The sequence below is a fragment of the Schistocerca nitens genome, chromosome 3 (genome assembly GCF_023898315.1).
Source record: "Schistocerca nitens isolate TAMUIC-IGC-003100 chromosome 3, iqSchNite1.1, whole genome shotgun sequence".
Classification (NCBI taxonomy): Eukaryota; Metazoa; Arthropoda; class Insecta; order Orthoptera; family Acrididae; genus Schistocerca; species Schistocerca nitens.
The window spans coordinates 463,361,810-463,377,279 of NC_064616.1; the positions used below are offsets into that span (position 1 = coordinate 463,361,810).

Consider the following 15,470-nt stretch of genomic DNA (forward strand, 5'->3'; position numbering starts at 1 on the left):
TTATACTGACTTTTTGATCACCCGGTAATACTACAAAACAGCAAAGAAAAAAACATAACATGGAGAAATACACTGTAAATTAGTTGCTTGACCTAAGTTTGTATGGTAGCACATCCTTCTTGAACTTCCTTGCTTTCTTGCTTTGCTATGGTACTGTCAACGAAATATGCAGTAAAGCATCTATCACACCATCAAATGGGTTTACTCTACTAATATGTACAATCGAAGTTTGGGTAGGTAACTGGATCTTAACATTGACTGGGCAAGTCATCTTTATAATGTGATATGAACTATTATATTTCATTAAAAATTTCTTGGTCTTACCTTTTAGTGTGCATGAATTGGTAACCAACACCCTTCAGCCAAATCTGGATTGTACAATCTGACTTGCTTGCTGTCCCATACATTTTCACCTTTCCAGTTATTTTGTATTGGCTCATTGACCTCTGTCAACACCTCATGTATTCATTTTACAAATTTGTTTACTGACTCAATGTCAGATCCTAATTTCAGCTTCAGTACATCAAAGGGAGCTGTCTTTTTTTTTTTTTTTTTTTCCCCAATATTGTTGAGTGAACATTTTTCATATGTCCATTTGCTTGTGGAAGAAATGGACTCCTCTGTAATCTGTAGACATGTAGTATAAGGCATAGGTGCTTCACCAAATTAAATAATAAGTTAATACTCTGGTCAGTTACTCAGGTTTATGCCATCTCAAATTTAAAAATCCAATTATTCACTTATGCCATAGCAACTGTAGCAGCTTGCTGACTGGAAATTGCTGTCATAGATGTAACCTCATAAAAAGGTCACTGCTTGTTAATATGTGTTTATTACCAGCTGGAGCTTTGTTTGATGGACCCAAAATATCAAGACCTCTTTTTATGGCTGAGATCCACCCACTGTGTGCATGGTATGCAATTCCACAGGTACTGATCCCCATCATTTTTCTTCATACTTCACCTATAGTTTTCAGCTACTTTCCTATCTGTCACCCGTAGTCATGTTCGTGTTGTAGCATTTGATTCCTTAGCGACAATGGAACAACTACACATGGTCCACATTTCATTGCACTTTATTATAAACTTTTATGTGTTGTGAAATATGGGTGCAACCAAAATTACTGATAGTCCACTCAGCTGTCTGTTCTGTCTGCCAGTCATTCACACTTTTTACAAACATTTGCAATACTGCAACTTCGTGCTCAAAGTGTTTGTGTTCATATGTTTTCTTCCAGATTTGTGAACAACTCTGTAGTCCATCCCACTCAGCTTAAGGGCTCACATGTTTAATCTGCTAGATGGATCCTTCATGCCCAATAACCACTCTAGGGAAGTATAATCTGTCACTACTTTGAATTTCTTCGTGTGTAAGTAACATGCAAAGTATGTATCCTATAGATCACTGCTAACACTCCCTTCTCTGTCATAAAGCAATAGCATTCCACTCAGTTTAACCGCTGAGAAGTGTATGCCACAGGATGCTCTTTCCCATCAATATCCTGAGTCAAAACACAACTGAGAGTAGTATTGCTAGCATTACAAGAAAGCATAAACTCCTTGTCAAAATCTGGAAACACCAGTACTGGGTCTTTGGGTAATGATTTCTTTAACACTTGAAAGGTACACTCATACTTTGTCAACCACTGAAGTTTAATCCCCGTCCTTAACAAATTATTTAACAATTGACCAATTTGTGCAGTGCATTTTACAAATTTTTGGTAATAATAATGAAGAAGGCCCAGAAGAAAACTGTAAGTACTTTGCTGCTTGTAGAGTTGTAAATTCAGAAACTGTTGATACTAAATGGGGATCAGATCATATGCCCTTCTCTCTGATGACATAGCCCAGGTACTTGATCTGAGTCTGGGCTAAATTACATTTGTCAATAATTAGTAATGATGTACTGCTCTCAGTCTGTGGTATAATTCCTCCATCTGTTTCACATGTTCATCCTCATCCTCCAAAAATACTATAATGTTGTTGAGATACACTATGCACTACCAAGGTTTCAGCCATGCAAAACCTTTTCTAGCAATGTCTGAAATGTGGCTGGTACATTTTAAGCGTGAATGGCATCAGGCAATATTGAAAATACCACAATAATACTGAAGAACCTGTTTTAGGTCTCTCTTCGTGTCCTACCTCCATATGGTGGTACTTGCTACACAAATCTGTTGTAGTGAAGTAATTTCCTCCAGTTACATTTTTAGGCATCCCTGTGATCTTTAGTATTGGATTGGCATTGGTGATAGTTCAATGAATCAAATATCTTTAGATGCAAAAAAATAAAAAAATAAAAAAAAAATCTTGGTGGCATCCATTGACTTCCTTGGGACCAGGATGACATGTGCTCCTGATGGACTATCATTGGCTTCTGTGATATGTTTTGCCAGTTGTTGGTTGATAAATCCTTCCATGAGCAGTTGTAAGCACTGCAGCACACAATTTGTCTACATATACATGGGAGCACTAGTCTCTTTTGGTATGCAATGTTGGGTAATAGGATTTGCAGTTAATGGACCCTGTGCATTTAAAAAATTCTTAACTGTAGCAATAGTCCTCCCATTAACTGCTGGTCACTGCACTTCAGATGACTCACCTTACTTTGTACTGCAGAATCACTGATGGTATAACAGCCCAGGTTCAGTTTGCGGCTGGGTCAGAGAGTTTTTCCACTCAGGGACTGGGTGTTGTGTTGCCCTCATCATCATCATTTTATCCCCATCAATATGCAAGTCACTGAAGTGGTGTCAACTCAAAAGACTTGCACCAGACAAATGGTCTACCTGATGGGAGGCCCTAGCCACACGACATGTCCATTTTACTGATGGTATGCTTGTGGTTGTGGTTGGCATATGACCTACATATATCCTTTTTATTGTGACCAAACAAAACTTCAATTGTCTGGCCATAGCAGTAGGTCATTTAATTGCTATAGGAGATGGATCATTGTAACTATAACATGAAATATTTGCTCACTTTATTAAACAAATGAATAAAAAGATTCACGTAACTTGAGACAGTCCTTTGCCACAGGAAAGCATACAATATTTACAACTGTTATTTACTATGAAGTCATCACTTGATGCATACAATAACAAACTGTTCTCTTAAGGTACAATGTAATCTAAGTACATGTTCCACTGAGACTTTGACAAACAATATCCCACTAGACGATGTTGACTGCTGAAACTTGGGTCACAAACTGAGGGATAGCTCTGGCATGCTTGACACTATATTGACCTCAGCATGGGGGCACTGCTGTTGCTGAGAGGGAGGCATGGTCTTCTGTAGCATCTACCATATGTCGTGGATTTGCAGTGATACCTCACTAATGTTTGTGGTATAGATACCTCACTAATGTTTGTGGTATCGATTTGCATTGCCAACTTTGGTGTGACACCATGATCTCTGGACAATGCCACGCTTTTCCTCCAAAATATCCAATGTGGCCATCATTATGCCCTTTGGTAGATTTGCATCATCTATATCAAAATTTTCCAGGCTAATGAGAACCATATACATTTCCCATTTAGATTACTTACGTGCAGTATGTTTCTGGGTAAAAATGATGCATTGTATTCAAATGCCTATTATTCTCCAGTGGTTCAGCCAAGCATAACATTTCCTGCAGTAAGTCTCTATCCACAGTTAATCAAACTAATTTCCCTATGCCTGATGTCACGTTACCATTAGAACCAATCTTCAGCATAGGTGTATGCAATGTAGTCTGCAACACCTTGATGATTGGTGTACCTTGAAGTACTACATTGCTTGCAGCAGTGACACACAGCAAAAACAAAGTTCCTGTAAGTTCACCTATATGCTGTTAATGATTGATTTTGATGTGATGTTGAATAAGGAAATCAAGACCATGAGTCACAGAATACCTTGACGTACTTATGGCAGCACTTTCATATGCACAGAAAAAGTCTTAGCCCCTACATTAAACTTGTGCTATGTCCTCCCCCCCCCCCCCCCCAATGAATCTATATCTCTATATCATTGTATCTATTCCACATTATCTATAATGAGGAGCTCCCAGTCTCTTTCTAGCCAAGAGATCTAGTTTGACGGCCAATATGTGTGCCCCTGTATCTAACTGTGCAGTATCACATATTGCTGGAACCTCTTCCAACAGCTGAAGCATTCCTGATTATGTTTAATGACAGCTTCTCACAAGACTGTTTCTCTTATTTCTTAGCCCTGCACTCCCATGCTTTGTGACCTGCTTGACCACATTTGTAGCACTTTAGCTGATGATACTGTTTCTGGGGATGCCCATCACGCCCACACATGTGACACTTTATATTTTTTAAACAAACACATGATGGTCACTACATATATATCACCTACATGTGTGGTTACTCTGATACCCATGGCCAAATCTGAAGGATTATCCATTATAACCCCACATGACATTTCAATAGTAATGTCATGCAGATCACATTGAGAGCCATATTTTCAGCTTCTTGGCATAACACCATATTCACTTCTTCATCTTGCATCAGCTCATACATCTGAACATTGAGTCTTTGGTGCCTTCTGACAATGACTGAACTCACTCGTCATTCTTCTGACTTGATGTGTCTTATTTTTCTTAAAAGATGTGAGTTTTGTTCTGTTCTTAGTACCTCTGCTGTAAACCCTCAACCAACTGTTCAAATGTTTTTGCACCTCAGATGGTCTCATGGTAGATGACATATGCTTTAGCTTCCCAAATCAGTCATAAATTGGCCACAAGAAGACATGTATTGTCAGACCAACTCCCCATCTTGGCTGAAGCTAAATTGTCACTTGTAAATACAGTTATGTATTCCATTACCTTGCCAGAAGAAAGTCTTACTAAATTTGCTGTACAGGTTGTATTGGTGGAAGGGGTGCACTCTGTGTAATTTTAATTGCTTGAAATTATGGTATCTGCCTGCCTGCAGTACTTTTCTTCTCAGCCAGCTTGTAGTCTAACTATATGTTCCATTATACTGGTGTATGATACTGCTGCATAACCAATAAGTATGCAGTAAAAGGGTAGCAAACACCAGGTTCAAATTATAAGGTACACAATACAAAAGTGGAGACTCCAATTCTTACTGTGTATCATGTCCCATCTACATTCATTACATTCCCATGTGAAATGGCTCCAAAGTGAGCAAGTAAAACATCTGACTGCCATAGCCTTGGTGCATGCCAGCTTGTGCCCAGAAAAATTACAAAGTTCACACCCAACAGATGTCAGATATGTTTCATGACAGTTGCTGTCTGAACTTTGACAGCTCAGGACACTCACAAAGCTGCACTGAAGTTAACTTCTGTTTGAAATCAGTGTCTCTGTGATCTACCATGGACAACAAATTATACAGTGGAACAAAAAGGTCAGCTGCAGGGCAACAAAACTATTTTCATTCATCATCCTTCATGCTGAAGTACAGACAGAAAGACAAAGGTAGCTAATCACAGTGATGTTGGTGTGATGAACAGTTGTGATAATGTTGGGTGTTATGAACACCACTTCTGGATGTCAGTTCTGATGGTGACAGGTTTCAAGAAGTGCACTTGTGAACACCAGTTGTAATGGTCATACCTCAGATTAGGTGGTGATTGTGCGTCAAGCTTGGTGAGGTGAGGCAGTGACATTACAAGTGCAGGTGGTTGAGCTCCATGGACTGATCCAGTCTTATGCCGGAAGCTGTCAGTGAAACTTCAGTGTCTGTAATAACATTTCATTGACATGATTGCTAGAATGAATATTCTTTTCTCTGGTATGCAGGAAATGGGCCAGACTGCTTGTTCAGGTGTGGGTGGGATATAGTAGCCATAGTGCTCTAGCAGCTCATGTGGCTTCCAGTAGCTCAGGCACCCCGCTACCTGAAAGTAAGGCAACATGGAATGCAGTAGCAGGGGTCAGGAACATGGCCCATTGGCGCACCTCTGAGGATACAATAGGCCTTAGCACCCTTGAAGATGGTGGTAATTGAAGGCAAGAGCCCAGGGCACCCACAGCACACACAGTGTACAGCCAAGAGTGTGGTACATGTACAGCCTGGGAGGTGTCATTCAGGTGCCTCCCCCCCTCCCACCCCCCCACCCCCAACCACAGAGGATAACAGCTTGCAGTCAGCTGGTTTGGCCCTTTCATCACATGAAGATCCAGCAGGTCCACGTGTCAACATCTTCTATCACAGGTGTGACCTGTTAATTGCAGGAGGATGGAGCAATGAAGTCCAACTACACACAGCAGACTGCATTCCTGTAGTTGAAGTCTTCCAACAGGCTACATGCAGCACATCACAGTTCGCCATCAGAGTCAACCTGTAACTAGCAAGGCTGGGAACAAGTTGTCTGAATCATGAGTATTTAAAGTCAGACATCCTGTAATTGTATCAGGTTAAGCAGCCATTTGCCCTCATTTAATTTGAAATGTCAGTGATCCTGTCCCCACTATGGTGTCTCAATTACAGACAGCTTTCCCTGCCCTTGCATTTCTCATCAATACTGGAACACCTTCAAGTAGCAGAGCTGGGAAGTTACATGTTATTATTCTGAATTGTAGAGTTTGCAGAAAAACATTCTGGATGATGTCATACAAATAATTTGTAGTCCTGTGGCAGTGAGTTATGAGTGTGGCCCTGGTTTTACAACATTTGCACTCTTTTTGTGCTCTAGATCATGACTGTGACACACCATCTGAGTTGGACTTGATTCTTTCACCATCTGTGTCGAGCACTAGCTTCAAAAATTTATTAGTGCAACCAGGAACAGGGTTGGTGAGCAACAGTTCTGTCAACGGGCACAGCAGCAAATCTTCATCTGCCAGGAATTCCTCTCCAATGTTCTTTTCACTGATGAATGTTCTTTCTCAAACAAAGGACAGGTAAGTACAAAGAATCTGCATTATTAATGCAGCAAAAGCCCATGATGGCTTCGAGAGATGGAACATCCACATCAGTGGAGAGTTACGGTCTTGTGTGGGATACCTAGTGCTACAACCATTATTTTATCAGTGCTAACCTAAATGAGAGGGCCTATGCCAACTTTCTCATTGGAATTCTTCTTCATCTTCTGGAAGAAATGCCACTGAGAACCAGAATGCTTATGTTGTGCCAACATGAAGGATATCCAGAACATAATGGCTTGCATGATATTCTTGTTCTGAACTAAATGCATACTTCCAGATGGATTGGTCATGAATGAATAATGAATTTGGCTGCTTGGTCTCCTAACTTAACTTCTCTGGACTTTTCTCTTCTGGTTTTGCATAAAATACAATTGTTGCATTATTCCCACAACTCCAGAGAGCATAAAGGAACATATCCCCTTCCCTTGTAATTAACTTCAGCATGTAACAATGAAGTAGCAATAAATTCTTTCATCCGATTTGTGGACTAGTGTATCACTGTACATGGTCATCCCTTTGTACACCTTTGAATGCTCTACATCTTTTTGTGCCCACACTGCATTACAGTATTACAAAATGGTATTAAATATCCCCATTTCTGTTTCTTATTAAGTTGAATGTGATGTTTACTTGAATACATGATTCATTTTCGTACAGGCCTGGAGGACAGAAACTGAATTACTGAATAAAGAATGTAGTATACACACATACACACATACTGTGCTGACATAATTGTAATGGACAAAGGTACAAGAAATGCAATTATACTGGTTAACACCCCCTCGTAAATAAACAACATATGCTTGATGTATTTTTTGTTACACTTCTGGACAAAAAGTTGTTTGGGGTGGTTAAGATTATTGGAATGCCCCCTACACAAAGTTTCTTAACTTTGTAAATAATAGCAAGTGTATCCTCCTCAGCTCTGTAACAATGAAGTTTTGGGAGAATAAAAAATTAATTGGTCTGTGTTGGTTGCACTTTTATGAGACAGAACCACAAAAATGCTTTACTGCAAAGCACCTGCCACAAACATGAAAGTTTTACATCCGCATCTATGTCAATAATCCACAAGCCACCTGAGAGGATGTAGCAGGCATTACTTTTGGTAACACTACCTGATCCCTCCTTGTCTGTTCCATTTGTGAATGACCTGTTTGTAGATAAGCCTTTGTATCAGCTCTGATTTATCATATTTTCTCATTATGGTCATGTCAAGTTGCCAAGTGTGGCATGGATTTCAAATAGTGCCTCAATCAACTATGATTCCATCAGGAACCACTGTGCACAATGACTATAGACTATAAGGGAATAGAGTTACACAGCAGCCAGTCACAATCCCATTAGCTTTCATTATTCTTGCAAATCTAGAATTTCGCTTCAGTGTATTTTCAATACATTTCAACAGACTTGTGGCAGTTCATGTCACCACATGTCCTTACAGGTGTATAGGCAGGAGGCTCAGCATTCTCCTGCCTGTACACCTGTAAGAATGTATAGTGACTTGAACTTATGTGAGTCTGATGAATTGTAACAAAAATGTGCTGAAGATGGCTATTTATAAACGAAAACTAGATTTGCAATGGGGTTGTGACTGACTGCTGTGTGCATCTCCTTCCTTCATGGCCTCAATTGCATGAATGTGTTCTGGCTGGCAATGTCCCATTTAAGACTGACTGCTTGCTTATTCAGCTGATTGAATTGTTAAGCCGTGAAGGCAGGTTAATGAATAAATATATCATAATATGCAAACATATGCACGAAAGAGAAAAGTTTGTTTGGTAGTTCAGCTATGGCATCAACATGTTCTGCTGATGGTGTCAAGCACAGATTCATTTAATATGTGCCCTAGATATTTATCTCTACATTAGAAGAAAATTCATTTGGAACAGAGTACATTTGATCGGTGCTTCTAGATTTCAAAAGTTTCACACCCACAAAGTGCCTGTCACTGTAATGTCATCCAAGCATTGTGGTGGTCCTTGGCTAAGTTTCTGTAAGTATATGTAGAAAACTCATGAGAGCCCTTCTAACTCCTAATGGTGACATATTGGGTGAGACTCTTGTATCTGGAGGAGAGTACATAAGCACACATGATGTTTCCTGGCTGGTGTTTCAATCACATGAAGGAATGTACACTAGAAATCACCGTAACCATTTTCTAGCATTTTCAACTGTTTTTGCTCTTCTGAGACATAAGGTTGTGTTTTATGCAGCATTTGTAAATATTCCACAAATTTTAGTGATGTATAATATTCTAAAGCTACTTGAATGATATAGATAATTCTTCAGTTACAGAGTTTTATGGTGAGTAGAATTCTGTATTTTTTTAAAACTAGTTACCTAACTTGTGGATGGTTAAGCAATAGTTTGTTGTTTGTGTACCATCTTGTACCTTGATATGGAAGAAGCTGTTCTGGAAAGGAGCATATCATGTTTGAAAATCAACTGAGTTTGTTTAATCTCTTACCAAATTTCCCTGTCTTGAAAACAGAAATTTGTGTTAGTGGCCAATAGCTTCTTCTTCAAAATGTTGGTTTTTGGTAATAAATCCTCTTAATTTGATTTCACTAATTGATTATTAATGTGTAGCAGAATAATAATGTGGCACATAAACCTTTAAACACTGTACTGACAACATTCTATTTATTGCATCACTTTTATATTTGAATAGAACATTTGTTCCTAGGTACATGGTTACATTGCACCTTGGAATATTTTCTAATATTTGGAAAACCTTATTTTTCTGGGGTAATTTTTGTAGTTCCAGAAAGAAACTGTAGCACTCATAAAGCAACTATTATTGTTTCAAAATGGAATAAGAAAATATCTTCAACTTTTGTTACAGGGCTGGCAAAAGTCTGGAACGTGTCTCAGTGCACAATGCTTTATCATACCTGTGCATCACAAACAGCATGTTTAATACTTTTCTGTGCTGACTCCCCCACTGAACTGACAAGATGAGGGTGGTGCCATGCATAGTCTATAGATGGCCAAGTTCCATTTCCATGGTCTTGCCTAGGACCAAATGCACAGGGTGAGAATGATAGAAATGAGGCTGTCCTTCAGGTGCAACTGAGAAAATGCTTTGCATAGCCCAGAACTGGTTTGAACAACTGCTATACTTTTGTTGTAATGTATTCTGATCATTAAACAGGATGTGCTGTGAAGTGACACAGACACAACTATAATACCTGAAACTTCACTTAACAAGTATAGTTTTCCTGTGTAATCATCACCTTGCCCAAAGTTTTGGTGGGCACCTTCAACACTAGCATGGTGCTGTGCAAGGGCACATTATATTCCAATGGCATTGTTCAGTGGCCAAGGCATATAGAACCCAGGTCATCTTTCTTTGTGCGAGTATAGTCTTCTGAGTTGGAAATGCAGGCAGTGCCATCAAATATGTTTGATGTTGTGTTGCATAGTGTTTTTCCCACCTCTATTGCCATAGCTGCTAATGAATGATTGTGCAATGGTACTATACATGGAGGTATGCCAGTCTGAATCCTGGTGAAGGATGAAGTTTTTACTGCAAGTGTTTGACCAGCAAGAAGAGGAGAGACCCTTCCAGGTCACCAGTCTTTGTGCCAGTGTTCTGGATTAATTGCCAAACATCTTTACAGCATCTCATGGAATGAGGGCATGTGACACTGTTGATGGTAATCTGTCCATCAGGTGGGGACATTAAGCTCAACAGCCCCCTTGATGCTTTTTGGGAATAGTAGGACATGTGTCAGCACTGGGTTTCACCCTCTCCCATCTCTCATCATCATCATCAGCAGCAGCAGCATCAAAAAAATAAACATAACACTACACTATACACACATCCACTACAATCATTAGCACTCCAAAAATACACATATGACACAGCTCCAACATATCACTAAAGAATGGTGCCAATGTGCATGAAGGATGAACATCCTTCCTGACACACAGATGAACCTCGAGAATTGTCAGACAAAAATGCCATCTGATATTCAACTGTAACTTTGTGTTGTTTACTATAGTAAAAGGTTGGAGAAAGTGTCAAGAAGGGGTAGGCTATCACTGATAGCACTTGTGCCAAATAGGAATGATGATAGTCTGAATGTCCAAAGGCACTGACTTTTTTGTCTTGGTATTAACTACTTTTCCACTATTCATATAATTAGTGATTGAGAACCATTTGCTCTGTGACTTTCTGCAGAATGAGAGGATGATGCAATGTTGTTATCCAAGTACAGAAGTTCTCAAAACTAACAGATAATTTTTGTTATTTCTCCATTGTCAGTGAATGTCTCCTGTGAAAATGACATAAATTCAGATTATTGCATGATGTCAGCAACATAAGGTTGATTAATTTGGAAAAGGTAAGTTTCGTGGACCACACTTCATGATCAGCAGAAAGACAAACCATAACAAGTCTGATGAGCAATTCTTCATATGACACTGTACATGGCTAATCATGATGATGGAGAGAGAGAGCGTGGAGGTCAGCAATCCATGATGTACATGATCAATCAAACATTCTATTACATTGCTTAAAGTACATTCAAGGTGTAACAATCTTTGGTTCCCAGTGGTAATAGAGGGTCAATAGAGTGTGGCCATAGTTTCTGAGCTATTTTGTGTAACCAGCTACATGATGACAGTAATGGAATGTATTTAGAGTCAGGATCAAGAACCCTACTGACCTCTGTATCTACACCTAGATCCAGGTTCTGGAGATCACTGATGTACACTGTGGATAGTGCTTCTCATTGGACCACAGATTAAAGTTTCTTCCCATTTGATTTGTACGGAATGTAGGAAGCCTGACTGCAAAAGTTGTCTCTTTGTTCTGTTGTTACTCTATTTTTCTTTGTGTATCCCACAGGAGCACTAAATAAGGGTCTGTAGCATATTCCTAGATATCTCACTTAATACATATTCTTGATACTTTGTAAGTAGGTTTATGTGGGATAGCTGACATCTATCTTGGAATATCTATACGTTCAGGTTTTTCAGCATTTCCATTATACTCTCACCAATTGTGTTGCCATCTTTTCTATACATTCAGTATCCTCTGTTAAATCTTTTAGATGTAGTTCTGCACATTAGAGCAATAATCAAGGAAGGGTAACACAAAAGATTTTTAAGCAATCTCCTTTGTGACTGGTTGCACTTCCCCAGTATGAATGTAAATATGTCACTAGCTTTATCTATTGATGAGGTCATATAATTATTATTTTTCATGTCACACCCAGGTATTTGTGTGGGTTTATTGATTCCAATTGGGACTCATTGATATTGTAATGATAAGATACCAAATTTCTCTTCTTAGTATAGTGCACAAGCTGTAATGTTGCATAGGGCACTTCCACTCTTCTCCCATTGAGAAGCTTTTTTGTTAATAGCCTAAAACATAAACTTCATTAATTAATTCTCCTCTGTATGTTTCACTATGCCACTAAATTTTCTCTCTTTTCTATTATTTGGACACTGCTTGATAGAATGTACAAGTAGGATATATATTTCCTCTTTTTAAAGCTATACTTGAAAATTTTTCCATATTATATATTTTTTATAAATCAGGTTCCAGTCCCATATTCACTCTTTAATGCACTGAATTAGGTAGTACACTTAGTTAATCCATTTCACTTTCCACTCGAATGAGTATTTCTTGTAAGCACAAAGATTATTTCCAAACTGCAAGTACATAATATTGCTGATAATGCAGTATTACTTGCACTATTATATTGTTATTAACTTCAAGTTTATTTTATTAGAAACTCACTATAAATCCATAGCTTGATGGTTAGGTGAGTTTATGGTCAACTACAGGAACAGAAAACCGCTACACTGTGCAACAGGCAATAACGGAACCATGTCAGAGAGTGGGTGCAACATGACCACATTTAACACTACTGAAAGGCATTCAGTCCTATGCAGTGTAGTAGCATGGTGCCTGCATGGTGCTAGTCTGTTTGCCTGTTGACTATTACATTGTATTCTGTTGAGACCTGCACATTGGTAGCACCATTTGAAATTTTGCCAAGAGCACAAGGACTGGACCAATGATGAGTAGAGGTGGTGAGAACCAATATTGCAGCATGTCCACATTTACAAACAACTATTCAGCAGGTGCTAGCCACACTGGTGGGGGAATGGAATGCCCTATCACAAGAACTCATTTCAAGGCTGTGGCCAGCATGGCAGCACATTGCAGAGCATGTATTACTGTCCTATTAAAAACAAGCATCACCTTTTGTAATGTCCAGGATACCACTATAAATCATGGTGACTTGAGTGTAATTGCTCTCTGTGAAGAGAAGTGTTATTTCTGTTTGTCTCATTGTGTATTTCATTCTGTTATCTTATGTACTGTAGCAGTACATGTAGTAGTATATGTGGTCCCTGTTTCATTGAACTGTATTAGCTGGCAGTGACTCATCATGCAAAAGTTACTTTTGTCCTTAAGTCTTGTGCAGCAGTGTATACTTACACTCACATAAAACTAGATGAGGAACAGAAATACGTAAGAAAAATAGAAACAGTAGGTGCTAACACAGAGCTTGCATTTTCAGATGTAATGCATCCTTTGCTGACAGTTATTATTTAATGTAACTGGAATTTTTTTAAAAAAACTTTTTTAGTAATGGCAAGAAATAAGTGGGATCAATACACCTAAATAACTTCAGTGTCAGTATTGTGTGTATTCTTTAAAATGGACAAGAGCACACCAAAGCTGATAAACTACAGTAGACATAAGGCAATACATTGTGTAGTACCTCATGTTTACAAGCCTTCACATGTACTCAAAATGTCAGAGAATGTACTAAATATTCTGTACTTCAACAGTGTGCCATTGAAGATGATTTTAATACTAATACTGACTTGTATTTTTTAGAAAGTGGTCATTTATTTTATTTTGTGGAGCAGTATATGAAATACTTTCAGTTATGTGAGATTAATCAAAATCATATTGATTGGATATTGCCAACATAACATACATTTTCATTAAAATTTATTTGATTTTTCAATATATAGTATACTTAACTAAGCTTTTTTTTAAATAACAGGTCCTGATGAAAGATATTGTTACTCCAGTACCACCAGAAGAAGTTCGAGGGATGATTAAGAAATGTTTAGAGAAAGCAGCACTTGTTAATTACACTAGACTTTCTGCAGAAGCAAAAATAGAAGGTAAACTCTGTGAACTGTTTGTAAATGAAATAGACTATAGCAAATTTTTATACATGGTATATTTAATAGAAAATTGCACTTGTTTAATGTTATATCTTTTATCTATTTCTTATGCTTCATTCAAGGAGGTGAAGGGACAGTACAAGGTAATTTTGTAATTATGGATACATGTTTTGTAAGTTTCAAAATCAGTGATTTTTTTGACAGAGTACAGTATTTTTTCCAAATCTAGTAACTAATTTAACCCATTTTTGTCAGACATTATTTTCTCTGTTTTATTTTGGGTAAACATTTGAAATTAATTTAAAATAAATTTTTTGAGATATCCTTATTGTAAGTTTTGATTTTTCACCATTGATTTAGGTGAGAAACATTGTTCCCAAATGGGAACACCAGGAATGAGAAGGGTCCCACAAATGAAAACAAAAAGAAATATAATTTTTTCAATAATATTGATTTATTTAGTAAAAGAAAAGCCTTAGTACAAATATTGATTACATACAGCCAACTAACAGTTAATTCTTACAATGGCAATCCTTGAAACAATGCTCATGGAGAGTTGTTTTACATTTTTCACACGCCTTTCTGGAATTTTTTTTTTTTTTTTTTTTCCTTCTTCCAAAGAGCACATCTTCCTTGCTTGGGTGGATTTGAAATCCAGTGGCCAACATTGTCAAAGTGTACTGTATCAATAGTCCTCTTTAGTAATTCTTTTAGTGTCTTCGGTCTTCCTCCTGACATTGGTGGTCTGCCATATCTTTGCAAATATGTTTCTACCATGAAACTTCCTGGCAGATTAAAACTGTGTGCCGGACCGAGACACCAACTCAGGACTTTAGCCTTTCGCATGCAAGTGCTCTACCAACTGAGCTACCCAAGCTTGGGTAGCACCGTTGGTAGAGCACTTGCCAGTGAAAGGCAAAGGTCCTGAGTTTGAGACTTGGTCCGGCACACAGTTTTAATCTGCCAGGAAGTTTCATATCAGCGCACACTCTGCTGCAGAGTGAAAATCTTATTCATGTTTCTACCATGTTCCTTCTAAATAAGAGGCTGCAAAGATCCTGATTATTTTTATTTGCCCTGGAAGTTGCCACATGTTTTGCATTGCCACATCAATACAGATAATAAATATTGGCCACCTCCATTTCTTTGATGGTACAGACATCCGATAATACGAAATATTTTCATTCATCCTATCTATGCCACCTATGAAATGGTTATATGCTTTGACTATGTTCGGCTATGTTTCTTTTCAGCCTGGAACCATCTACAGGCCTCTCTGATGGGGTGAACAGGGTCACATGTTGATATGATGTGAACTGGTTGGTTGTTATTCCAAACAGCTATCACTGATCCAGAATGTTTTTCTCTTCTGTAGTCGAAGCTACTATGAGGGGACTTCGCTA

At 38.3% G+C, this 15,470-nt stretch overlaps 1 protein-coding gene across 1 annotated transcript in view; it reads left to right on the forward strand.

Annotated features, from left to right (window-relative positions):
- The window catches only part of LOC126248390 (calcium-dependent secretion activator-like), a 1,500,396-nt gene that overhangs the window by 1,116,036 nt on the left and 368,890 nt on the right, over nucleotides 1–15,470 (forward strand). Inside the window, exons 21-22 of the mRNA XM_049949341.1 lie at nucleotides 13,941–14,064; nucleotides 14,190–14,210. Of these exons, the coding sequence (XP_049805298.1) occupies nucleotides 13,941–14,064; nucleotides 14,190–14,210 (145 nt within the window). The remainder of the gene's footprint in view (nucleotides 1–13,940; nucleotides 14,065–14,189; nucleotides 14,211–15,470) is intronic.